The 27,838-nt window shown below is 39.8% G+C and overlaps 1 protein-coding gene across 1 annotated transcript; it reads left to right on the top strand.

The window, feature by feature from the left end:
• Positions 1-27,295, top strand: PIK3R4 (phosphoinositide-3-kinase regulatory subunit 4). The gene is made up of 20 exons (XM_068674529.1): positions 1-149; positions 396-1,156; positions 2,482-2,615; positions 2,780-3,362; positions 5,654-5,788; positions 7,697-7,918; positions 9,492-9,665; positions 10,850-10,995; positions 12,642-12,845; positions 13,662-13,863; positions 15,411-15,610; positions 16,584-16,794; positions 19,841-20,006; positions 20,836-21,000; positions 22,276-22,487; positions 22,767-22,898; positions 24,262-24,362; positions 25,424-25,512; positions 25,942-26,050; positions 26,676-27,295. The coding sequence occupies exons 2-20, from the start codon at positions 427-429 to the stop codon at positions 26,844-26,846; spliced, it is 4,086 nt and encodes a 1,361-aa protein (XP_068530630.1). The 5' UTR covers positions 1-149; positions 396-426; the 3' UTR covers positions 26,847-27,295.
• Positions 27,296-27,838: the final 543 nt, after the last annotated feature.

Raw genomic sequence — 27,838 nt, 5'->3', positions numbered from 1 at the left:
TCCTGCACCGCCCCTTCCCCGCCCGCCTCATGGTGCCGGTTCCGCCGCCCTGAGTCCCGCCTCGCTCCATCCCGCGGCCGGGGAGGGGGGTCCCGGCTCTGCCTGGCCAGGGCGAGCCGTGCCGGGCCGTGCCGAGCCGTGCCGGGCCGGTGAGTGCTGGGGAAGGGGCTCGGCTGATGGTGGGGGACCGCTGTGGGGGACAGCCCCCAGTGGCGCAGCCCGCAGCGGGGCCGGAGCGGCGGCGGCGGGGCCCGCTCGGGGTGGGGGGGGACACGGTGGCCGCCCCGGGGCTCCGTGGGGGGAAAGGAGCAAAGTTGTGAATGCTGCCGATGTGGGCTGGGTCTGTTTGGTGTAAAATAGTGTGAATTGTGTTTTTTATTATTTATTTTCCTGAGGCTGGGAGGTGCCGCCCGCCGGTGCGCCGTCATGGGGAACCAGCTGGCTGGCATCGCCCCGTCGCAGATCCTGTCGGTGGACAGCTATTTCTCCGACATCCACGACTTCGAGTACGACAAGAGCCTGGGCAGCACCCGCTTCTTCAAGGTTGCCCGAGCCAAGCACCGGGAGGGCCTGGTGGTCGTGAAGGTGTTTGCCATCCAGGATCCCACCTTACCCCTGACCAGCTACAAGCAAGAGCTGGAGGAGCTGAAGATAAGGTTGCACTCAGCGCAGAACTGCCTCCCCTTTCAGAAAGCGACTTTGTCCGAAAAAGCTGCCATGCTTTTCAGGCAGTACGTACGGGACAACCTTTACGATCGGATTAGCACCAGGCCATTCCTCAATAACATTGAAAAAAGGTGGATCGCTTTCCAGATCCTTACCGCGGTGGACCAAGCCCACAAATCCGGAGTCCGCCACGGGGACATTAAAACTGAGAACATCATGGTGACCAGCTGGAACTGGGTTCTTCTCACCGACTTTGCCAGTTTTAAGCCAACCTATCTCCCCGAAGACAATCCCGCTGACTTCAATTATTTCTTTGACACTTCACGGAGGAGAACGTGCTACATCGCTCCCGAGCGCTTTGTCGATGGAAGTATGTTTGCTACGGAGCTGGAGAATATTCGGGATCCTTCGACCCCTTTGGTGGACTTGGCAAATAGCAATCAGCGAACGAGAGGGGAGTTAAAACGGGCAATGGATATCTTTTCTGCAGGTATTTGATCCGGAGAGATCAGTGTGTTCTTCATGGCTCTGTGTCAGGGGTGCACAAAAAGTTTTGTGTGTTTTTTCTTTTTTTTTTTTTTGGTTGTTTTTAACCAATTTTAACTTCTTTTTTTTATTATTATTATTTTTTTCTACAGTGGGCTTAAGAGAACAGCATGTGGGAAAAACTTGCTTCTTTTAAGCATTAAGACTGAATGCCAAACCTTTCATTCACAGAAAAAGTATGGACACAATAGAGTAAGCCACAAAACTTAAGCACATCATGCTGAGGTGGCTGAGGTCCCAGGGATGCATACTGTATGTCTCATGGGACCCAAGAGGAGGAACCAGTCAGTGGCACACCTAAGATCCACCTGCCTGGGGACTGTCCCAGTTTTCAGTGCAATTTGGTGACGTTGGTTTTCAAAGCCCCTTCTTGTTTAATTTTTTTCCCACAAGTAGGAAGCTGGATAACTCAGTAAGCTCCTCTCATGGTGCTTCTCGCAAATATTTGATAGAGCCCCATTGTAGGAGCCTGTCCTGAGTCTCGGGCTTGTCTTGAGTAACTTGAAAGCCATATGTTTGGCCTATTTAAAATAATAATAATAATAATAATAATAATAATAATAATAATAATAATAATAATAATAATAATAATAATAATAATCTGGATGTAAAGGTAAAGGTAACTGCACTTTCACCAGCTGCTCTTATGGCCAAACTTCCAGGCTGCTCCACTGATACAGCAGGATGCTGACCTTTGGGAGTAAACTGCAGGAATGGGACACGAGCCTTTGAAGAAGACATGTATCATATACACAACAGGGGGGATGTGTTTGGCAATCTTGTCATTTCTCACTGCGCTTTTGAGCTTGTTTGAGTGACTGTATGCTGTCCCCCAGCATCACTGCGGAAGTAGAGGTTATTCCTTTGCCTTCTGTAAAAGGGCCACTTAGTTTTGACCTCCTGCCTGGTCCACACTTGATTTACTGCAAGACTTCTTCCATGTGACAGTGATGTGCGTTCCTTTTCTGGTGTTGTATTTTCCAGCTGGCAGGTGGTTGAAATCAGTGCCTCATGTTTCCTAATTGCAAACTCCTCTGCTGTTGGCAGGTTCGAAATAGAATACCTGGGAGATGTTTCAGGGATCAAGTGCAAAAGCCAGGTTTTAGAGGTGGAAATGCTGTCCTACTTCCACGAGCTAATTTGTCAGTTCCTTTGCCTCATTTTTAACTGAGTTAAGATTCACGTAGGTTCTGAGCTTGTCCACATATAGGAAACAAAGTTAAAATGTCTGCTTATAATCCTCTGATATCTTTGACTATTTTTTTCCAGGCTGTGTAATAGCAGAGCTCTTCACAGAAGGTGTACCCATGTTTGATTTATCTCAACTTTTGGCTTACAGAAATGGCCACTTCTCCCCTGATCAAGTTCTAAACAAAATCGAAGACCGCAGTATCAGAGAACTGGTAAGGATGGACTACAGCAGTAGAATCATTTGTGTAATCTGTGTGTAGTTTTTCACCTACATTGGTGACAAATTGTTTGTTGATTTTTCTTTTATTTTTTCATTACAAATGTCTAAACCTTTAATCTTTCTCTCCCACTTCCTCCTGCTTCTGCCTTTCTCAAGGTCACTCAGATGGTCCATCGTGAGCCAGATAAACGTTTAGCAGCTGAAGATTATTTGAAACAGCAACGTAACAATGCATTTCCTGAAATATTTTACACTTTCCTTCAGCCTTACATGGCCCAGTTTGCCAAGGAAACGTTTGTATCGGCAGATGAGCGTATATTGGTCATACGTAAAGATCTGGACAACATCATTCACAATCTCTGTGGGCATGACCGCACAGAGAAAGCCGAGGGAGAGACAAAAGAGAATGGGCTGGTTATTCTAGTGTCTGTGATAACTTCCTGTTTACAGACTCTCAAATATTGTGATTCAAAACTGGCTGCTTTGGAACTGATCCTTCATTTAGCACCAAGATTAAGTGTAGAGATTCTTCTGGATCGTATTACTCCTTATCTGTTACATTTCAGCAACGACTCTGTGCCCAGGGTGAGGGCAGAATCTGTGAGGACACTAACTAAAGTTCTTGCTCTTGTCAAAGAAGTGCCACGCAATGATATTAACATTTATCCAGAATACATCCTGCCGGGCATTGCACACTTGGCCCAAGATGAAGCCACTATCGTCAGACTTGCATATGCTGGTAAGAGGAAATCCAGTCACAACTCCAAATCTTTTTTCCAAATCTTTTTTTTTTATTATTTTATTTTTATTTTTTTTCCTGTATTTCCTTAACTGTCTTCTGGGCTACTCAAAATGATCCCACAGCTTGCTGTTTCTGTTTCAGTAAATCTCTCCAGATGTCTTAGAAATTCCTGCAGGTAAAGATGCCCATATTCACCTAAGCTAACTGATTTAGGGGGTGGCAGCAACTTAATAATTTCTGTGAGTTGGCTTGTGTTATCAAATGAGTTTCTAGTGTAGGTCTGTGCCCAAAGTAAATAATTACATGTAAAATAATTGACAAAACCCATTTGCTCTTTGCTAGATTATTTTTTTTGTTATGTGTATAAATTGACATTCATTCTCCTCCGTGGTTCTGCATGTGAAAAGAACTTGCAGAATGTGTATATTCATTTTGGGTTAGGGCCTGAATGTAGCACGTAGCAAGTCTGCTCACAGCTAAGGGAAGGAGTCAGAGTTTAGATCCTCATGCTCAGGGAAGCAGCTCTGCATCTCTTCCCTAAATAAAAAAGAATGTAACAAGTAAAGCCACGTGTCCAAGCAGCCATGTGTATCTAAGTATGTGAACAGGGCTTTCTGAGCTTACCCACCCTTTGCAGCTTTTATAAATTTATTTTAATTGATGTTTCATTAGCTCAAACTGTTTGCTTGGAGCAGCCCAACTGGAACGAATAAATATGAAACTCGATTTAAAGCATCAGTTTGTTATTATGCTTCAGACTTATTTTCCCACAGAGTGAAATTTGATATCTGGAGCTGAAATCATATTATTTTTTATGTAATAGATTGACTTAGACCTTAGCAGATGTATTCTTCATATTTTATTTAGATATCTGATTTCTGGTGGTTCAGGAAAAGTTTTGTAATGATACCTGCATTTTCTATTTACCAATTACCCTTATTTGCTATGACTAGCATGTTTTTACTTTTTTTTTTTTTAATTTACAAGTCCATACTTCAGTTGAAGGTGATGGCTGGATTTTTTTTTTTTTTAACTAAATAAACTGATAAAGCTCGTTATTGAATGCAATGTATAGTAGTGAATAGAACCAGATGATTTTGTTTACCTTGGTCTTCCACATTTAGGGCTGTATAGAAGAAACATTTTTCTCAAGCCTCACTTTTATTTGTAGACTAGGAAAAAAAAACAACAACACAACAAAACCAAATCTTGTAAAATTCCAGTCTGTTCGTAATAAAATTCCAATTTAACTAATATAAAGCTGAGCTTGTTAAATAAACTGAAATGGACAAAACCAAAATGCTATCTCTTTTCCTACAATTGCAAAAAGGCTACAGATCTCACTACTCAACAGATTCCAATTGCATCTGCTTAAACAGAGTTTCTCTTTTCATGTTAAGTGGATTGCCTTTATTTTCAATGCAGCTAGAATATTTTCTGAAATTTGACAGTTATTTGAATTGTAGATGTTATCTGGCTAAGTTGCCTTCAATTCAAGTAGCTTTTCTTTTAAGAAAGCAATTATCTTTCAATAAGTAAATAACAAAATATGTTTTTAAAGGCAGCTTAATGCTTGAGCTAACTTGTGTTACCATCGGCCACTGTTTGAAAGTGGTCAGACCGGTGACTTACCGGATTTGATCTGGGCTGTGTACAGTCTCCATCGGCATGCTGGTGTTGTCTTGGATGAGACTCAGAATGACTGCCTAAGTGGGACTAAAGCCTTGACGGGATTATTCCTGTGCCAGCAGCGGCCTGACCCATATAGCTTGGGTCGCTTCAGCAGCTTCCAAACACAGCAGAATGGTGCCAAATCCCGTGGATAAATATGGGTACGAATGTCCTAACATTGGAATCCAGCCCTCAAGGGTAGCCCTGTTGTTATTCTCTAGGGTACATGTCCTGGCATGCTGGTTTCTTGTTTGTTTGGGTTGTTGATTTGGGTTAATTGGCCTTTAAGTTCTATCAAGTAACTGAGTCATTAGCCTGAGATTAGGTAGTGGTTAGGGCTACTTCTAGAAGACTAAAATTAGTTGTTGTTACATTTGATATCCTTACAGTTTTTCCACTTGCTTCCATGACATTACTGTGTGATGTACTCAGTAGCTTCTCTGTGGTCAGGGACACGAGTCCCTGAAGTGGGTTAACAGAACATGTTGTGTAATTTCAGTGCTGTTTGCCTATTGTGACTGGTGTTCTGAGTGGTTTTAGTGTCTCGTAAGGGATCATCAGAAGGGTGTAAATTGGCAAAACAGAACAATTCTTAACCAAAATGTTTTCCTCTGCAGAAAACATAGCGTTGTTGGCAGAAACAGCTCTGAGATTTCTGGAGTTAGTCCAGCTGAAAAACCTAAATATGGAAAATGAACCAAATGGTGAAGAAATGGATGAAACATCTCAGCCTAGTGATAACTATGACACAGGTATCGTCACGCCTGCTTACCTTGCCTGCTTATAACAGCAAATCATAGGCCAAAGCGCCTGCTTAGTACTGATTTCACTCAACGCTTGAAGCTTTGCCTTCCTTTTAAATGAGAAGAGTGCTTTGCCTCAACCAGTATCAAAGTGTGTCTGATACAGCTTCATGCAGAAACTGACACCTCTGTCCTGAACACTGTGAAAGACAAAAATAAATAAACTAGCACACTTTTCTTCTCCAGAAATTCTCAAGGTATTTGGCTCTGATGCTGACTGACTGGCTGAATATCCTGCTTCACTCATGGCCCCATAAATAAGTTAGCTGCGTAAAGGTGGCTGTGTTCCAAATACCACTTCCTTTGAAGCGCCAGGCAGGGTTAGCTTTGAAAAATCTGACAAGTTCTAGCGTAATCATAGTACTGTATTGTTCAGTCATTCTTCCCCTTCTATTCATACACCTGGCAATTTTTGTCTGTCTTTTGTCTGAAGATGCTGAAGATGTGGAAGTCATTGGACAGTAACATGCCAATCTGTGGTATAACACAGAAAATGAATTAAAATTCTAAGGATAGCTTTTTTTTTATTTCTCTTGGAAAGGAGGGTTAAGAAATAAGTGGCCTTTGTGTCAGCTTCAATGCCTTTTAGTGATACATAGTTTTCTTGAATAATGCTGGGCAACTTTTCTAAATTGGGAAGAGCTTTTTGGTTAAAAATGTGTCATTTTAATCTACTTAGTCCAGAATAGATCTGTGACTAATTGTAATGATAAATGTCTCGTGCATACTCCATTTGTCAGGGAAAAATATGTGCTTCAATTATCTTTTAAATAGTTGCAGAACAATGCCTTTAAGAAAAAAAGGGCTCCTTTCAGTTCTTCACGTAAGCCATTGGGTGTTGAGAATTGCTTAAGCATGAAAGAAAGGTAGGTCCATCTCACAGGCTACATTTCTAAGAAATACTGTCCTCTATTCCTCAAAATAGCTTGGAGATAAAAGTAATGCAAGGAAGAAAAGTTTGATTAGTTCTATTCTCTTCATGCTTGCAGAAACTGAGCCTGAGAAATTTGAACCCAGAAGGCAACTTTTCTATGTGACTGACAGTGTTGTAGAAAGCAAATTAACTGGTCTTGTGACTGCCTGTGGGCAAATGGTAATTACTCCTGCAAAGCTGGGATAGCTATCAGAAAATTTTGTGCTATATGCTTGAAAACCTCCCTTATATGGTTTTCAGTATTAGCTTATGCATTAACAGTATTATTACTGCCACTTAATGGAGGTGGTTCATTTTTTAGTTGCATCATGGAATAGAAGCCAGGGGTGAGGTCACTTTCAAAGTGTTTTGTCAGTGTTGTTAGGGTGACTGCTAGTATTGAATGAAATTGGAAGTACTTTTTGGAGTATTGTTTATTTCTCTCTGACCTTAATGAAGCTAATCTACACACCTAAGTAAAAATATAGCCTTGATCCGTTGTCAGTTCACAAATATGGAAACTGACAGTCAAATAAAAGTGTAAAGCCAGAATTGTCTTGAAGTACTTTGTTTACTGTTGTAACATTGCTGCTGACTTGTTCTAATGATTCTTCACATCTGCATTTCACCTATATGTGAGATGAGTTGGTTCATCCGAGTTGAAGTTATGACAAATTTAGAATTACGTTTTTCTGGGAAGAATGTCTCTCTTTTCTGGGAAGAATATCTCTTTTCTATAGTCTTTGACTTTACCCTCACCCTATTGCTTAATCTGAAGTTTTTTGTATGCCAGTCCTTGGAACTGTTGGGATCCTGTGGCATTGTCGATCTCAGCAAGTTCTTCAGGGAGTTTTTCAGGATGGTGTATCAGTGTAACTCCTTTAGCAACAGGCAGGATATGTGCACATGCTGTTTCTCACCAATCCAAACGTTCGCTCTTGCAGAGTTACAAGCGTTGCATGAAATGGTGCAGCAGAAAGTTGTGACTTTGCTGAGTGACCCAGAGAATATTGTGAAACAAACACTAATGGAAAATGGAATAACACGTCTCTGTGTCTTTTTTGGACGTCAAAAAGCCAATGATGTTCTTCTGTCTCATATGATCACTTTCTTAAACGATAAGAATGACTGGCATCTTCGAGGAGCTTTCTTCGACAGCATTGTAGGTAAGTGTATGTTTTCAGCCAGCATAGAGGTAAAATGTAAATTTTATTTCTGCATATCTTGGAAACTGTTAAGTCATTTCTTATTAAAGATGTGTATAATTCTTAGGAAAGGACCTGCTGCATTATTGTGTGTAAATGTTTCTTGATGGAGTGCACAAGAGACAATGTAAATACAAATATACTTTTTTTTGGTCCAAATATTTCATACAAATGAGACTGACACATTTAAGGCTAGGTTAGATTAACATTAAAAATAAACTTTTTTGTTTTGTTTTGTTTTAATCCTTTCTAAAGCCACTAATTGCAAAATTTAAATTACAACAAATAAATGCTAAGATTTCTGAAAGCCTTCTAGTGGATGCATTTCTTTACATGCATGCACGGTCCCATTAACCTCAACTGACCTGTTCATATGATGAAAACTATGAACTGTTAAAGGTTAAAATTATAATTTGAAAACTTTTGCGCTTTAAAACATCAATGAAAGATTTTAATCAGTTCATACAAATTAACAATTTTAAAAACCTCGCCAGTGACATGATGGTTTTTGTATCAACTGTCTAGTGTATCTAATATTCCACTTATGTTGGAAATTATTCCATATAACTATTGCTCAGGGTTTTCAGGCCAGGAAAATTTTCCCATAGCAGACTACAGTATTTGAGTTAAAAAAAATGGTAGTGCTGGTGCATGGCAAGAAAAAGGAGCACAGCCAAACTTCCAGCAGGGCCATTATGATATGCACATGTTCCATTACAAACAGAAGCTACAGAATGCTGCACTGGCAAACCCTGCCAAGATGTGATGCTGATAGCTTGTCAGAATTAGTTTAGAGGGACCAATGGGGTAGCCAAAGCACAGGTCACAGTGCCATGGTTTCTTGCAAAAGGCATGTAGAGAGATGTAGTACAACTGAGTGTAAAAACCAAGACATGCAGCCTGCATTTTTAACCCCTCTTATTTCCAGTATCTCTTCAAAATCTCCACAGACGTGTTCTAAATTTGTATTTTTGTCTTATGCTGTGTTACCCAAAGTTTGTGCACTTTTAAAAAAGTGAACTAACTCATGTTTAATTATGTGCAGCCAGTGCACATAAGAGTTTAGAAGCCCTTTTTTTTTTTTTTTTTTTAACTTAGGGTCAGTGGAAGATGTAGGTTTAGTAATGTTAAATCATCTCATTTAATTTCCCATGTTATATTGTGTTATTGCAAGGTGGTGCTGGTCAATCTAAAAGATTGAAATAAGATTAGAAATAAGTATGTGCCCTTCCTAGTCTTTAACACTTTTTTTTTTTTTTTTTAAATCTCTGATTATACTCCGTGTCTCTGGTCTTCTAAGAAATGTTAATGCACATCCTGCGTTTTGCACATTCACGGTTTTGTAGGACTGAGGCCTCGATGTTTGTTTTCTGCATTGCTGTCTCAATATATGCACATATTTCTTGTTTAGATAACTTCCTGGAAAATGTCCTTGCCTTCCAGAGGATCGAGATTTTAAACTTTGGTGAGGAAAGGCAAGGAAGTGCTACTTTGGATTTTTATGTGTTTTCTTTTTGTTTTGTTAATGTTTCAGGTGTTGCTGCTTACGTTGGCTGGCAAAGCTCATCGATATTGAAACCTCTGCTTCAGCAAGGTCTCAGTGATGCTGAAGAATTTGTCATTTATAAGGCCCTCAATGCTCTTACTTGTATGTGCCAGTTAGGCCTCTTGCAAAAGCCCCATATTTATGAATTTGCTTGTGATATTGGTAAGTTGGAATGCTGGAGATTACCTTGTTTTGCTATTGAGGAAAACTTAATACTGCATAAAGCTTCATAGCCAGCTTAGCTGTCCAATATGCAAACCTGTTGTACTGTTTTAGAGTCTGCTTGAAATTAAGTTAATAAATTGTTGCTTGTTGGACTCTGTTAGTGCTCAGAACTCTTTAAAAAATAAAAAAATCACTTTTATGGAACAAATTGAAAACATCTTCTCTGACTTTATATAGGATGGCAAAAAAAAACACAATTCTCAAACCTTAAGTCTGAAAACTTTCTGCTTTAAGATCTTTTCTTCATGTCAACCTCAGATCCCTAGTTCCTTTCTGAAAGTTGGTCAGGCACATATCTTGCAAACTGTCTTACCCATTGGCCTTTGATGAACAGGGGAATCCAGTCTTTCAGACAATACATGATCCCTTCTCATCCTGTTTTGAATACCATAAAATTCCATCTCACTCATTTACAATTTATTATAGAACTTTAAAAAATGAGTTGGCCTCTACATCCTCATCAGGCTTTTCAGCTTAATTTAGGCATCCACCAGCTATTTGTAGAAAAGAAAAGACCAACTCATCTTTGAAACGGTCTGCTTCTTCCTGTTACGACTTTTCAAAAGCATTCAGAATTTGAGGCAGATGATCCGTGGTTATATCTCATGACTGGATACTGTCCCTTGATTATAACTTCTTAAAACCCACGTAATTGAGACAGACTTTTTAGTCTAACAAGGGAACTGAGAAGTAATCTTATGATATAAACAGTGACTGCACAAGGAAAAAAGTGGAAGAAGGAAGGAATAAAGTATTTACTTAAAAATTTAAAAAAATAAACCACTGTTATTTCAGTTCTCTGTAACTGCCCAGATTAAGGTTAGCATTTATTTTTGGCTTAGTCTCCTTTCCAAATCTAGAGTTGACAATTAGGAATTGAAATGAATAAACAGGAAAATCAAGCTTTTTGGCAACAGCAAGGAAGCTGAGCACCACAAGCCCAGTAAACTCTCTGAAATAGTCTTCTCAATCCATTTGTCAACGTTGGTGCTCTGCAGGACAAAGGGTTGAATTTGGGGGGTGATTCTAGGGAAGGAAATCATATCACAGACTGCCATATACATGACGATCCTCTCTCTTTAATTTGAATGATGTATTCTAACAGCTTAATTTTCTTTCAGCACCTTTCCTGTGCCATCCTAATCTGTGGATACGTTACGGTGCAGTGGGCTTTATCACTGTGGTAGCACAGTATCTAAATATTGCTGATGTCTACTGCAAGCTAATGCCATACCTCAATCCTTTTATCACACAACCAATAATACAGGTAATATTTCAACTATTTATATGAATATGCCCCAAGCAGTCATAATTCTTAGTTCTGTCATTCTCATGGTTCTGGTTACTAGATTTATTTATTTTTTTCTAGTAAGTGTAGAGGTGATACAGTTTTTTGATCTCAGCAAACGTTGACTGAATGGCTGTTGCCATGCATGTTTGAAAGGCTTGTCTCAAATTTGTTGTTTGCAGTCACACTGCTGCGATGTTGCACTACTCTGTAGAAGTCTAAAAGGCATGGAAAGTTGGCTATGACCCAAGTGTTTCTGTGCTCTGTGCTTTCATCTACAAGAGTAGTTTGCCCTGCTGGCTGAAAACATGAACAGTCTGCTAGTGTTGCTGGCTTGTGGTTTTCGCAGTGCTACTTGTGTGCTTTGCCCAAGACTAAGAGCAGAGTGCTCAGCATGAGTAAGTTGAGCCATTTCCTAACACAGTATGTCTTGGAATGACCTGCATGATGCTGGTAACGTGATTTACCTCGACATCTTTGTGTACAACTTTAGGACCTGTAGATTTCCTCTCAGGTCTTTAAATAGATAAGAAACAGTCACAGTACTTGCATTGAAAAGAGCATCATGTGTTTAACCTTTTTTTTTTTTTTGAAATCATGCAGCTGGCACCTTAATTAAAATAATATTTTTCTCTGTTTACCTCTCCTTGACCAGCTTTTGCTGTGTTTTAGGGATTGGTTGATAAATATCTGTCTTGTTCGTTACTTGCTTCATTTTTAGTGTATGAATCTTTTCTTTGCTACGCAGTACTCAATATAGTAAGCAAGCAGGGAGTTGGGTTGTAATGAAGAAATCCTCACTTTAGACTAATGTTGAATTTGTATTTCATGTAGACAGCCTGTTATGAGGAGTAAGGCCCAGACGTTGAATCACCACCTGTCAGAATTGAAAGTTGTTGTTCTCTGTCTTAATAGTAACGAGCAGTCTTTATAAGGACTTCCACAGTTAATGATTCTAAATTATGCCCCAACCCATTGGTTTCTTGTGACTGTTTACTAAATTCACAATACGCTTTTGATTATTATGTAATTGCATTCTTGTGCATCCTTATACTATTGCGTACACTGAAGGAAAAAGACAGTAATCGGACTGATCCAGGAGCTCTTCTATTTAATACTTTTAGAGGGTAAATGTAAGACAAAGAGTGGCACAGTTTGAAATAGTGTTGCACTACTAGTGGAATTCTTAATTCCACTTAACAATGCCAAACTAAAATTCTGAGACTGCTGGGAGAACAGAGGAAGAGAATTGAGAAAATCTGATATATCTGGTTTGACCAGGACAGGGAGAGATTTTATTTTTGAGAAAGGAGAGAAGTTGAATTTAGATTATTGGCATAATCACGTGCAATAATTTTGATGTCCTAGTGTGATCATTTTGTTGTTGTTATTGTAAGCTTAAAAGCATCTCTTCAGGACAGAGTCTAAAAGTAGCTTTTAGAGCAATCCTTCATAGGAAGACATTTTTATTTTTATTAATATTTGTAGTTGTCCAGTTACTGATTTGTGAGCTATGAAAAAAAGTAAAACTGTCATAGACATGAAACTACAGCACTTACTGTTAGATTTCTCCATATCTATATGGATATCCTCCATGTTGACTGGTTTCTCTTTTTGAATTGCAGATAGATAAAGAAATAGTTCTGCTAAGTGTACTTAAAGAGCCTGTCAGCCGTTCCATATTCGATTATGTCTTAAGATCGAAGGATATCACAAGCCTCTTTCGACACCTTCAGATGCGTCAGAAGAAGAGGAATGGTGCTCTCCCTGACTGTCCACCCCCCGAGGACCCTGCCATTGCACAGTTGCTGAAGAAGCTACTTTCACAAGTGATTGTTTTTCATTTGTAATTTGAGAGTCTTGGGCTCTGTATGTCTCTACAGTAACCCTGCAGGTGCTCTTAGAGGCTTCTGGTCTGAGGTTCTGATCCTTCAAACTATTGATTTCACTGATTTCAGTATATGCTTGCAGGACAAAGAGTTCAGAAGTCATGGAAGAGTCTCATAAGATCTACCAGAAATAGGGCGGCCTTATGTCTGGATTTCCCAAATATATCCTCTTTTTATAGACTTCAGTTGTATGTCTCAATTTCTGACATACACAATATGTCAGTATTACAGAATACGGGCTGTGTAGAGTGCTGTAGAGAAGAGTATGCATTTGTTGAAAAGACAGACATGCAAATAACAGTGCCAAAGCCAAAGGGAACTGAAAAGTTTTGAGGTTTACATGTGAAGAGGGGAATGCTAAGAATCACCCACATAAAGTAGTGAGAAGTGGGAAGAGGAAGGACTGCAGCTAAGTGTGTGTGGTTGGGTTTTGTTTGTTTTTCCTATGTTTTGTGGGCTGTAAGACTAGCTGAGGTGGCAAGTAAGCAGATTGCACCAGACAGTGATCCAATATTAAATGCAATTCTGCTTTTTCACCATTCCTAGGCATTTACCTGAAGAAGAAAGATGTACTACAGCAACTTACCCAAAGCTCATATCATATGAATGATAGACTGGTGTCTTGAGTTCTGGGGATGTGCTGCTCTATCCCTTTGCTTCTGAGCCAATCATTAGTCTTGCTGCTGCTTGCATCTTCATGCCTTGATTCATGTTCTTGCTCAAAAAAGAAATAACATCTTTTCTCTCATTCTGCAGGGGATGACTGAGGAGGAAGAAGACAAACTGTTAGCACTGAAAGACTTTATGTTAAAATCAAATAAAGCTAAAGCCAACATAGTGGATCAGAGCCACCTACATGACAGCAGTCAGAAAGGAGTGATCGACTTGTCAGCTCTGGGAATAACTGGCAGACAAGTGGATCTTGTTAAAACAAAACAGGAGCCTGATGACAAACGTGGTTGGTATATTTTGTGGTCTATATAGATAAAGTATTGTTTTTCCTTCAGAGAACGAAGTCTTTAGTTTACTCAGCAATTCATCCTACGTAACTTTCACCATCCTCACAGTTTGCAATAAGGAAATCTAGTGCAGTTTCTCTGTAGTTTGCTGCTATTTGAAATGTGAGGGGCTGGAATACTCTCTACAACAGTGAAAGATTAGTACTCTTAAAAGCAAAATATTCTTAAATAACATTGCAGTAGCAATATGCACAGGTTGTATGTGCTGATTGCAACAAACAGGACTAGAGACCCATGGTAAGTAAGTGTAAATTGTGAAGGATACATTTCTACTATCTTTGTTTCCTCTTAAGAAGTGATGAGATCTTTAAATTTGAAAATCCAGGATGCTTTCTTGAGGTGGTATGGGGAAGACTGAAGCATAGGTGTCAAACAGGCTAGCACTGAGGAGTGCTGTCATTCATCCAAGTATATACTTTTTTTACTTTAGAGTTCATCTGCCTCTCCACCCTCATTTTACTTTGTTTCCTGCTTTCCTTTATGCTTAAAAAATAACAACAAAAATAAACACACAGAAAAACACCTCTCGTATTCCCTGGCTCACCTTTTAAATCCACTTTCTGCTAACCTTTTTCCAGTTGTCTGTATCCTCAAAAGTTTTTCTTCTAAGTGATGTTTGATCTTCCTCTTAGCTCTTTCAAACTTGTAGGTCCCTTCTCTGTATACCACTGTTAAGTTCTGTGGTTTTAGATGTAAAATACAGAAATATATGCAAACCATGTAACTATTGTCATCTTATTTCCATAACTAAGAAACTCTCTGCAAACGTTTTGCATCTAATTTTAAAGGAAAGTACATAAGTACAGGATTTTTAATTTTTGTGCATCCTCTGGAGTCAGGAGTGGGCAGGATTTAAAAGTTAGTAGGTGGAGTATGTGCTTAGTGTGATTTCTTTTATGCAAAACTCTTGTCTGCAAAGTCTTCGTGCCTTCAACTTTTCTTCACTGATTTCATCCAAATCTAATTTGTCACATGTTTTCATTTCACTTTCTGTATTTTACAGTTTTAAGTGGCTCCAAAAGAATGATGAAAATACATTTCCTGTTTACAGATAACATTCTTGAATCTACAGATGATGTGATTTTGATAGAAAATGGATTGTATTTGATTTATTTACTGTTCTATTACAAACTTATCCCAGACTTATGCCAATAAAGGAGTAACACTTGCAAGGAAGAATTTTTCACGTGGAGTCTAATTTTGCAGCTTTATAAATAGAAAATTTCATGATATTGGAATGAGTCAACTGTAGGTTTAATAAGGTGTAAACAGAGCACTTGCCACGTGTTCTGTTTGCTTCATAAAGCCCTGTTAGCCAACTTAAACCACCTACCAGTGGTTTTTCTCCATTAACTATATACGTAATAAATTGGCATGCAGACATTAGTCTCACGTGTAGTCTGAAAGCAATGACCAGCCTAAATGAACGTTGTCATCACTGCATTTATTCTCTCTCTCCCCTCCCTCATGCCCCAACTGCTTATAGCTAGAAAACATGTAAAGCAAGATTCAAATGTAAATGAAGAATGGAAAAGCATGTTTGGGTCCCTGGAACCATCTAACATCTCCCAGCCGATACCCAAAGGACATGGGCAAACAACTGATCCGGAGTCTATCCAAGCTGGGAAACCACTTCGTTCAGAGTCCTCAGCTGGCATTTGTGCTGCTTTATCATCCTCTCCACAGGTACTGCTGAAAAACACCATCTTTGCATCTTTCATCTTAAACTGAGATGATTTAGTTGTTTTAACGTGGAGTGGGACTACGGGGAAGTGGAATTCTTGTTTTGTTTGGAACTTACTTTAAACTGTTGCTGTTCTCTGGTGTTTTTCTCCAGCAGAGTAGCAGACTTTAAACTTCTTATTTTTAAAATATGGATTAGAAGAGGAGGGAAATAAGTTTAGTGACTTGAACAGAAAAGCTTTGCTAACAAATATATGCTTTGCATGAAGGCATGGAGCTTTGCATAACAGCCAATTGTTAGATAAGCTGTTCTGCCAGGAAAGACTTCTCCTCAAGTTGTATGCTTGGATAAATGTTGTGAGGAAGAGATGAGATACCATGACTTTAACTTGGAAAATAGGAACTGGTGTATCACATCATAGCTGCATGTAGACATCCTGTACCTGTAATACTTGGTACTGGCTACAGAAGGATGGGCAGGGAGCCTTGCAGGCTGGGGAAGCATCTCTTGACACTGAGCTCTGCTTTCTATTCAGTTTCTAGTTGGAAATTAACTTCTGCTAGCTCTGAACTGAACTGAGGTGGAAACACTTCCCACTTTTATTTTTCAAGCCAAATATAAGCAACTAATCATTTGGGAGCTAATCTGTAATTCTGTCAGTCTTAAGAATGATAACTGTTCCTGTAGTCATCACATGGAGGTGTGTACAGCACATTAGTTTCCACAAGTAGAACACAGAACAGACTAGGCAAATGGGGTAGGGTAACTGAATGATTATGTTTTTCTATAATTTTCACTCTTTAATTGTTTTCAAAAGTGATATGTTTGATTGAGTTCATATCATGATGGATCTGAAATATGAAACTGTCAGTAATGTTGTTGCAATTGTATATTTGTATTAAAACCAATCACTTCTGCAAACATTTACCATTGTAAAATGTAAGGCATATACTTTTAAGTGCTTATCTGTTACAGACGTCCGATGGAACAGTTGTTCAACCCAGGAAACCGACGATACAGGTACCGAGCAGTTCAGTGTCCCCATCTGCATACCAGCTACGCATCACCACTTGCAAAACCGAACTTCAGCAGCTGATCCAGCAAAAGCGAGAACAGTGTAATGCAGAAAGAATTGCCAAGCAGATGATGGAGAATGCTGAGTGGGAGAGCAAGCCTCCACCTCCAGGTAAAAAAAAAAAGACACAAAAGAAGAGTTAAAACCTATTAATTCCAAGGAAAAATGCAAAACATTAAGAAAACAGTAAATTTTAGGCAATATGCCTGCTATGCAGAACACCTATTTAGCAAAACATATCTGTGACCTATGAAAGAGGATCTGGACCTAGATCTTTATTTTTCCAGTAGTGGACCCAAACCACTGGTGTAAAGCCCAGGGTGTGCTACCTCTTCCAGAGAGTTTTATGAAGCAGGATGTTTACAACAGGGTATGTGGCAGATAACTTGCCATCCTTTAGCAGCCTGTAGCTTGGTTTCAGCAAGGGGACAAATAGCTGTTGGAAGGTGAGAACTGTGAGTATTTTTACGCAGGGAGTGACTCCAGATTTTCAGCCATCCTGTGTGAAAGTTTTAAACTCTCAGCCAGGTTTTCTTAACCAGTGGCACACATACTGGAGTGAGCTGTTTGAGCTGCCCGTGTCTACAAAGGAGCCTGTCACTTTCCACAGTTGTAATGGTGATACAGGTGCCTAGCCATAAACAGATGTGTTCCCTCACTACACTTGCTTTCAGAGAGGAAGGAAAGCTGTTTTTACCTCTTCTTCCTTTTTCTTTACCAGAAAGGAGCAACGCCCAGGTTTTGCTGAACAGGGTTTTGGCGGCAACTGTGGAGGAAATGTGCACAGTTTTAAATTTGTCACCTTCCTATGACCCCAACTTAAGTTTTGATGCTCCAAATTAAGTTTGGAATTTACCCAGATTAGCCCTCAAAGTTTTCTGCTGGTATTGTCCACTCCATGTGCTTGTAACTGGGTATCCCTTATGGAGATTCCAGGCTAAGGGGAATTCATGTGCTTAAATTCCAGATGTTAGCAGAGTCTGTACTAGCTAGGTGTGCAGTGATCAACACTATGATGCTAAAGTCTTTTGGTAAATCTAGCATAAAGGTACATACATGTAGCTAGGTGTATACAGCTACCACATCAATTTAAGGGAAGTTGTTGAAAATTACAAGATTTTTCTTGTAATTTTCAAAATTACAAATTGATCAAGCCAGATAGCATTTTAACGTAGCTAACTTTGATTGAGCTTAGCTAAGTTATGCGTTTGTCTTTTGAAGAGAGTTTTAGAACTTATGAAATAATGTGTCCTAATACAAGCAGCTGATTTGCTCAGCCACAGAAGGGATTGAGTGCCAGAATCATAAAATCATCACATGGTTTGTGCTGGAAGGGACCTAGAAGATCACCTCATTCCAACTCCACTGCCATGGGCAGGGTTGCCACCCACTAGATCGGGTTGCCCAAAGCCCCATCCAACCTGGCCTTGAACACATCTAGGGTGGGGCATCCACAGCTTCTCTGGTGGATGCCCCAGTCCCTTCCACCCTCATAGTGAAGAATTTCCTCCTAATATCTGATCTAGATCTCCCCTCTTTTAGTTTAAAACCATTCTCCTTGTCCTATCGTTATCTGACTGAGCAAAAATGTTGCTCTCCATCTTTTTATAAGTCCCCTTTAAGTACTGAAGGGCTACAATGAGGTCTCACCAGAGCCTTCTCTTCTCCAGCCTGAACATCCCCAGCTCTCTCAGCCCTTCTTCACAGGAGAGGTGCTCCAGCCTTCTGATCATCTTTGTTGGCCTCCCCTGGATCCCCTCTAACAGCTCCACATCCTTCTTGTGCTGGGGGCCCCAGACCTGGACGCAGCACTCCAGGTGGGGCCTCACGAGGGCAGAGCAGAGGGGCACAATCCCCTCCCTCACCCTGCTGCCCACCCCTCTGCTGATGCAGCCCAGACTCCATTGACTGCAGGCTTATGTTGAGCTTCTCATCCACCAGAGCCCCCAAGTCCTTCTCTGCAGGGCTGCTCTCAATGAGTTCTTCTCCCAGTCTGTCCTCATGTCTGGGATTGTCCCAACCCAGGTGCAGCACCTTGCACTTGGCCTTGTTGAACCTCATTAGGTTCACGTGGGCACACTTCTCCATCTTGTCCAGGTCCCTGGATGGCATCCTGTTGCATCGACTGACCATTCAGCGTTGTGTCATCTGCAAACTTGCTGAGGGTGCATACAATCCCAACGACTTCCTAATGTTTAATCTAAGCTAAATCTTTAGTTTAGTCTAAAGCCACTACCCTTGCCCTATCCCTACATTCCCTGACAGAGTCCCTCCCCATCTTTCCTGTAGGCCCCCTTTAGGTACTAGAAGTTCTCTATAAGCTCTCCCCAGAGCCTTCTCTTTTCCAGGCTGAACAACCCCAACTCCCTCAGCCTGTCCTCACAGGGAGGTGCTCCAGCTCTGATCATCCTCATGGCCTACTTCCGTACTTTCTCTAACAGGTCTATGTCTGTTAATAATTTTTATATTTAAAGTTTCTGTGTTACTCTGAAATTTGCTGTAGTCTTGACTTCATTAATCTTCACCTGGTGTTAATCCTTCACTGAAGCAGATGCCTGTTAGCAATAAAGCTCGATATGTCTGCTTTGCTTATGTTGGAGGAGGAAACATCACACAAATCTTGACAATTGCCTGGCAAGAGTTACTGCATGGCTGCTCAAGTCCTCAATTTCTTTTTGAAGGACTTGAATAAAGTTTCCTTGGGATTTAGTAGAGCTGTAACTTTGTTTTATTAGGTACATAAAGCTGATGTGTAGCATGTGCTGCAATTCTGAGCCTGTCACTTCAAGCACTACGTAGACAATCATAAGCCTGCTTAGATGTGTTGCTCACTATGTGCATTTGGGGCATTTAAGGGATTTCATTTCAGAGCACAGAAGTATGCATAGGCTGATTACAGGTGATCTGTGCACTAGTTTCTCTATAAAAGAAACCACTTGCTCAGTTCTGCCCATAGACTTCAGTTCAGAATTGAAAAAGCTTTTGCCTTGAACTGTTAAAATGCATTTCCTGTGTGTTTTCAGGGCCTTCTATACTTTGGAACTATAATGACTGTCATCCACCAGAAGACATACTGGGATAGATCAGGGGAATTTTCTTGTTCCTATTAGGTTACAAAATTAACCCCAAACTTTCTGGTTTTGTGTTTTCCCCGTAGGATGGCGTCCCAAAGGGTTGTTGGTAGCTCACCTCCATGAACACAAGTCTGCAGTGAACCGCATTCGGGTCTCTGATGAACATTCCATTTTTGCTACTTGTTCAAATGATGGCACAGTGAAAATCTGGAACAGCCAAAAAATGGAAGGAAAAACCACTACAACCAGGTAGTTTTAAAACTCATAGGACTATGGGGGCTACTATTTAGAATAAAAAATGGAGTAGAGCTCAGAGGAAATACGAATCACTTGTTGCTATGTTGGAGATTTTATTATTGAAATATACTGGTGTTTTTCTTGGCATGCAAGCCTAAGATAATAGTTTGCATTTGCAAACCTTTTTCTTTCATTATTTAATTGAAACAGCAGAGGGAGTGCTTCACAGTTGTAATTACAGGCTCTTCATTTCTAAGCATAAACAAAAATATTTTGGTGCTGCTGTTTAAAGCCATCTGAGTTTGTTTGGCGTTTTTGTTTGTTTGTTTGTTTGTTTTGTATTGTTTTGTTTTCAACAAATTAGCTTTATTCTAAACTGTCTCATCCAGATACGTGATGCGGGAAAGCTGTATTGTTGATTTGAAACAGAGATAGGAGGATATGAGGCTGACAGGCTCTGCAAGAAGTTATCTTTGGAAGAAGAGGATATGCCTGAAAATACTTTTGAAAAAGAGGCAGTAGACAGCAGTATCAGTTACGTAACAGTAACTACAGTATGCTACTTTGATACAGATCTAGGTTAGACTGTTATTTTTTAGTAGACAAATGTGTGCTGCTGCAATTGGAGACTGTCATAGCCTAAAGGGTCAAAGATGGACAGTTAAGCTTGCAGAAGCAACTCTGGCTTTGTTGCTCTCTAGTTTTGCAACACTTAGTAAACATTCTCAGAGCTCTCTCAGGAGCCAGTGGTTTTAAATAGGTATTTGTGGTAATGTAAATAAAAATTACTTCTCTTAAAATACATTTCCTCTCTTTCTCCCCCTCCTCATTTCTTGTTCAGATCAATTCTGACATACTCTCGAATTGGAGGACATGTCAAGACGCTTACGTTCTGCCAAGGCTCGCATTATTTGGCTATAGCTTCAGATAATGGGGCCATCCAGCTTCTTGGTATTGAGGCTTCAAAGCTCCCTAAATCTCCTAAAATTCATCCAATACAAAGCAGGTATGTACTTACAGCATTTAAATCTCACCACGCAGCTCAAGCTGTTAGTGTATTCCTCACTTAACGCGTCTTTGCTCCGTGCTTCTTGCTGGCTGATCAATCCCAGGCTGTCCTGGAAGGCTGTAAGCAGTGATCATATCCTGCTTTGTAAAGACAGGTTGAAAAGCAACAGTGGAGGGATGAGGATTTACAGCTCTAGGCTATTCGTATCTCCTGTGTCACCGGTCTCATTATGAGCTTCAACCAGTCACTCAGTCTGAATATTTCTCAGTTCTTTTATTTATGCACTGGGATTGGTAGTTTCTTACCTCCGCCATTATAATGTTAACATTTATAAAGTAATTTTGGAGATTCTTTTTAGAGGTCATCAGATGGTTATTCACAAATGAGCAATAAATGCTTTGGCCTTAGGCCTGCAGTGTTTTGTCCCAGGCTTTTAAGGTGAGTAAGGTCACAAATATATGAGGGATTAGATACTATTTAGCAGAATGTTTGGGGATGATTTAGACCTTTCTTACCTGTCTCCATGTACGTGATTTTGAATAGTTGGCACTCATTCAGCAGCTTAATCTTCCAGCATGAGTGAGGAACACATCCAGGCTCCATCAAATCTAGCCTTTGTCTCAAAGACTGTTTTTTGTCCAAAGTAAGGTTTTTGTTTCAAATGTCTTCTCTTACTGGGATTAAGTTTGTAAATGAAGTAAGCAAAATCTAATGGAGATGTAAACTACAGACCAGAGACATGTTTCCCTTTTGGTGTATGCTGTGTTTGTGCCTGAAGAAGGTCCCATTTGCACACACAGTGAGTGGCTGAGTACAATTCTGGCAGTATGACAGTGAAGAGGAAAAAAATAAAAAAGGTATGCGTTCCTGCCTGTAGACTCTGGGTAGATTCATATCTGATAAGCATGGAACATGAATCTGAGAGAAATATCTGAAACAAAGAGAGCCAGAGCACTGCAAAGAACATGCAAAGAGCTCTCAACAGTATTTTACTAGCCTGCAAAAGACCTGCAGGTTCTTTGAGCGGAAAGTTTTCAGAGAGTGTAAGGATCCGTTGCACTAAGAGTGTAAAGTTGTTCCCAAGGCAGATGCCTTGAAGTAATGTGAAGACAATGCTGGTTGGCCTCAGCTACCGAAAGGAGTCTTAAACTTGGGAGTAATATTTTTGGCAGGGGGGTTGGACCCGATGATCTTTCAAGGTCCCTTCCAACCCCTTCAATTCTGTGATTCTGTGATCTGTTTCTAATTTATTTATTTATATTTTTAACCCAGGTCTCTAGATTTGAAGGATGATGGCTGCGTGGTAGACATGCATCACTTCAATTCCGGAGCGCAGTCAGTGCTGGCTTATGGCACAGTTAATGGGTCTCTGGTTGGATGGGATTTGCGATCTAGCAGCAATGCTTGGACACTGAAACATGATTTGAAGTTAGGCCTCATAACTTCATTTGCTGTGGACATACACCAATGCTGGCTGTGTATTGGTAAGCCTGTATTTCTTATGAGCTGCTTTTTGTGTCCCCACTTTGGTTTTCTTTTACAATAACTGTAGCTCAAGTTTCTGCTTGATTTGATTGACTAGAATATGTTGTTCTCTAAGGGGAAGGAAATACCTCCTGATCTAATTGTGGGAAGTATTTTGTTCTATAATTATTTGAGGGTGAGGTCCCATCTCTCTAGAAACAGAGCACAACAAAGATGTTAAAACTGTGTAAAAACGCGTTTAATTGTCCCTCTGACTGTAGACAGCTGTCTCTCACCAGGCACAAGCAATGGTACCATGGCGTGCTGGGACATGAGGTTTCAGTTACCAATCTCCAGCCATTCTCATCCTTCCAAGGCCCGAATCAGACGCCTGCTCATGCATCCTGTCTATCAGTCCTGGGTAATTGCAGGTAAAAGATCTTAAACTTACCCTCATAGTTGCCATGGGTTGTTATTAAAGAAGCTTCTGTTACAACTTCTGCTTCAATCCCTGGGTCTTCTTTTTTGTTTGTTTGTTTTCTTCTCTTGTAGTTTTTCTTGTGCTTTGCTTGGGGAAAGGAAAAAGGGGAAGTTCATACTTGTATTCTACCACTGTGCCCTTCTTGGCTTTTTAAATTTAAAAAAGAGAGAGGAAAAAATAATAATTAGTGCTAAGCCATTATGAAAACGACAGCCTTTCCAATTCTCATCTTCTGGAGCATTACAACTCTTGTGAGTGTTCCTCCCTGTGTGCTAACACATCACTCTTTATGGACAAAATGGTATAAAAGACAAAACCCGATCTTGTGCCATACATCGAAGTTGATGGGAATTCTGCCACTGCCTTCAGTGCCTTTGTACAGCAGAGACTGGAAGGTTGTTCCATGTCCAACTGCCTCTCAAATCTGATCCAGCTGTGTCATGGGTTAGAGCTTTCTAAAATCTTCTGAGAGTCTTCATCTGGTGTACTCACAGCTGCTTCATCCTCACCGCATGTAGCCCCATCATACGCTGTGTGTAGGGAAAGGGCTTTTAAGTGTTTGTGTCAGGAACATTCTGAAGTGGATAAGTAGCTGAAACTAATCCTACAATAACAAAGCTGATGAAGTTGCTACAAAATGAGAGCGATTTGAGTTTCATATCTTACTTAAACTTGCTTCTTAGGTTTGACTACTTTTAGTAATGAATCACCCTGGGACCTAAACAAATTTCTTTAAAAACATGTAAATAAAGGAAGTTACTCTGTGCTTTCTATTTTTATTTTTTTTTCTTCTCTGCTAAAAAATAACTTAGTGACAAAATTAATCATTTTGGAATATTATTCAAAATCCTTGCCTGCTAAGTTGATGCCAAGCATGTAAATAGTCCCTTTAACAGGATTCTTTGCCTGTCTACACTAAACGTGGGTGTGAAACTTCATTGTAGTTACTGAACTTGATAACTTTGGATTGCTGTCTTAATTGCCCAGGAGTAATCTCCAAAGTCAGCAGTGCTGAACAGATCATCTATCATACCTAAAGAAGTATGTGAAGTTGTCCAGGGAGGAAACAATGAATTTTTAATACCTTTTTTAAAGGGTTGGAGATTAAAGTTCTCTTAAGGGAGGCACTGTAGTGCTATCAAGGGATGAAATCGACAAAATGCATGCATGGCTGATAAAGCAAGACTAACAAATGCTGCAGAGAGCAAGTGAAGAGCATCTCTGTGCCATCCTCTCTGTCATGTTAGTAAAGTGAGTAGTGAGAGCCAAGCCACATGTTTTATTTGTATGCATTGGCATTATCTTCCCTGTAGCTGTTCAAGGCAACAATGAAGTCTCCATGTGGGATATGGAAACTGGTGATCGACGCTTCACTTTGTGGGCCAGCAGCGCACCGCCTCTTTCAGAACTGCAGGTCTGGTCTTTTTCTCTTCCCACTTCTGTTCTGTAGCTGGGGCCAGAACAACCTCAGACTCCGTGCTGTGCATCAGTACGGTTACCTGTCTCCATGGCCTTGCCAGTTGCACCAGCAACTTGCCCTGGTATTTATTTTGGCACCACAATTGTTTTGCTGTCAAAATTAAATTCCCTTTGTAAAACAGTAGTGTTAACTTGAATCTTCATTGGTATCTTCCCCTCTCTGTGGAATGTACTTGTGACGTTCACTTGTTATATCCAGTCGCATTCTCACAAAACCAGTGAGCCAGGCAGGTCTGTACAGATTTTTAGCAAAGCCAACATTTATGGTATGGCATTTTGTACATACTTTTACTTGTAGTTTCTGGGATAGTGGGTATGTCCATAAGCATCTGTTCTTGTGTATGTTCATTTTGTAATATAATGCCACTGCTACGCTTAACTGACAGTTTAGAGCATGAAGTTCCTCTGCTTCCAGGAGTTAATTGGGGAAGGATCAGTCTGGGAGATCTTTACGTACAAAAAAAAAAACAAAAAAACATGTTCTTCTATAAGCATAGCAAATGCAGATCTGGAATCCACCTAAACTTGAATTTGTATGTACTAGAAGGACTGCAAGTTCAGTTCATTTTGGTCACCCACTTTGCAAAACCAAACAGGAAACTTTGTGATTCAGGCTAGTTCTCTGCTGCTATATCCCTTCCTTAGTGTCTTCATCATGTAAAAGTTTGAGCATCCATATGCTTCTCAATATGATTCACCTGCCTGATTTTGTTAGAAATATTCTTTCTTATTTGCCATCATTGAGAATACTTCTTGGTATCTTGGAAATTACATTATGAAGGGTTTAATCCATTGCATTGATCTGTGAACTGTAAGAAACAAAATGAAGCAATTTACTTTAATATTTTAAGATGTGGCCTGTTAACAAGGTAACTTGGCATTTGTCACAAATATTTGGAAATTGTATGGATGAATATGGTAAAGAATGCATTTACTTTGTGAAACACGGCAACAGCTTTTGATAGTACTTTTTTATATGTTCCTTTTTCCTAATAGCCTTCCCCTCACAGTATCCATGGAATATACTGTAGTCCAGCATCTGGTAATCCCATATTACTGACAGCAGGCTCAGACATGAAAATAAGGTAATGAAACCTACACCATTTTTGTTTGACACTCCCCCTTCTACCCTTGCCAGTGTATTAAGTTCTGCAAAGCATTGCATAAGTAAGCTCCAAGAAGCCAAAACAATAATGCTGAAGATGCATTCACTAGCAAGCATCAGTGAGCAGCAAAAATTGTTCTCAACAAAAGCAGTGCAAAACTGTGCTTCCCTGAGATGCAGTGTGTACCATTCTGTAAATTAGTTGATAGGCTGCATGTCAAGAAACAGAAAAATAGCAAGTCTAAGCATGATATGAATATTGATTTCTCTACGTCTTTGTTCCACCAAGTGTGGAAAGCATGCAGTATTTGGTCTCACTCATTTTCACCATAAGAGTAAGACGGGTTTCAAACAGCCATATTGAGTTGATTAAAAATTTTAACAGCTTTTTTTTCTTCTTTCTGTTTAGGTTTTGGGATCTAGCTTACCCTGAGAGATCATACGTTGTTGCAGGAAGTTCTAATTGCCCATCTGTTTCCTACTACAGGAAGATAATTGAGGGCACAGAGGTGGTTCAGGTATTTTTGCTTTGTTTGATAGATACCTATTCAGCTTACCTTTGGGTTGGCCCTCTGGGTTACATTAATTTCATGATGCCTTTAACTACAACTCTCTCTTAATTTTTATGGATGGTGTCAGCATTGGATTTTGACATAGTTAGGAAGAAGTTATTTTAAAAGAAAAAAAACAGTTGTTTCTGAGAAAATTAGGCTTACTAAATAACACATGCAGGAGCCACATCATATGTTTCTTTTCTTATTTTCCTTCTGTTGAACAGGTTTTTATAAAAACTCTTGGAAAGCTCAGATGTATGTGTTGCTGTAACCTTTTTTTTCCCTTGAGGAACATCAAATCTAATTAGTTTGTGTCATTGAAATAAATATGACAAATGACCATGATTTTCCCTAATGAGCTGTTATGTCAGTTCAAATCAAGACTTGGGTTGTGTGTTATGAAAATAAATGAACCAAGGAATAATCATAAGAGAACCATCAAAAGGTGGAAGGTTTTGTTTTTTCTTTGTTATTTGTTTGAAGAGGGGTTTTTTGGTCTTCATGTGCTGACAAACTACTATAAGGGGCAATAACTCTTTGCAAATCTCACATTTCTCTAAATATATATATATATTTTTTTACTTTACAGGAAATTCAAAACAAGCAAAAAATGGGGCCCACTGATGAGACCCCTCGGAAGGGTCCAGAGTCTCTACCAGTTGGACATCATGATATTATCACAGATATAGCAACTTTCCAGACCACTCAAGGGTTTATAGTAACTGCATCAAGGGATGGGATTGTTAAAGTGTGGAAATAAAAGTTGTACTAATATATAGTATGTAAATATTTGTAATAAAGAAATAGTGTTATAATGAAGTTTTCAAGGACTACTTCCAGATCATGGAATAGAATGGACTTTAAAAGACTGTAAAGGGGGTGATAAAATCAGTTACCAGTGTCCTACCACCCTGTTAAAAGCACTTCTTAATCACTTTTTTATTAAAGGTGTTTAGTATCTATGGCATTTGCTTGAAAGGCTGAGCAGTTTTTGAAGAAATTGTTTAGCCTAGTTGTCACCGTTCTTCAAGGATCTTTCAGAAGATGATTGAAAGAAGTCCCACACATCTAAATGCACAAAAAGGAAACAGCTGGTACAATATTTCAACATCTGACTGCTGCTGCATTGAATCTGAGAAATGAAATACCAACCAGTGCACTAATGTCCCTGTATATTCTAATAACTATAATAAAGTCCACTTGAGCTTCCCTTTTTGGTACTCGGTTCTGTTCATATCCATTGTTCCTTTGCAGTAATTTTGTGATATTGTGGCTACAGTATAAAAAGAATTTGTGTTATAAGATCCATCTCTACAGTGTTAAAACACGGTGATCATTAGAAGGTTAAAAACTGGGGCAAGCAATGATGCTCCAAAACCTGTTAAGCATAAACTGCATGTCTGTGTGTGGCTCTTGGTAGTATATAGTAATGTGGGAGGACAAAATCACGGTGGCCATTTTCATAAGAAAACTTGTTGGATTTCATCAACACTACTTGTAGGGAAAATGAGCTTTGGCCCAGCCTTTAGAAACGTCACAATTGTCAGGCAGCACAGCTGTCCCAGTAGTTCCTCTTTTGTAGATGCTGTAACATGTCTTCTATAGACTTCTGATTTTTCCTTTTTACTTTCATTTCATTTCATTCAATGAAGCAACTCATAACATGTGAGCCAGCTGCAAGAATTTGGAAACCTGGGTCAAAGCAATGAGAGCCTGTGTTCTCTCAAGGTGATAGCTTTTACCACTAGTGAT

This window comes from Anas acuta, chromosome 2 (genome assembly GCF_963932015.1).
Source record: "Anas acuta chromosome 2, bAnaAcu1.1, whole genome shotgun sequence".
Classification (NCBI taxonomy): domain Eukaryota; kingdom Metazoa; phylum Chordata; class Aves; order Anseriformes; family Anatidae; genus Anas; species Anas acuta.
Note: the sequence above shows the minus strand (reverse complement) of the source record. Positions and strands in the feature narration are given on the sequence as shown.

Coding starts and splice junctions, on each gene's coding strand:
- PIK3R4 (XM_068674529.1), top strand. CDS start 427: ATGGGGAACCAGCTGGCTGGCATCGCCCCGTCGCAGATCCTGTCGGTG. Junction 12,846..13,661: donor TGAAGAAGCTACTTTCACAA/GTGATTGTTTTT, acceptor CTCATTCTGCAG/GGGATGACTGAGGAGGAAGA. Junction 16,795..19,840: donor GAGCAAGCCTCCACCTCCAG/GTAAAAAAAAAA, acceptor TTTTCCCCGTAG/GATGGCGTCCCAAAGGGTTG.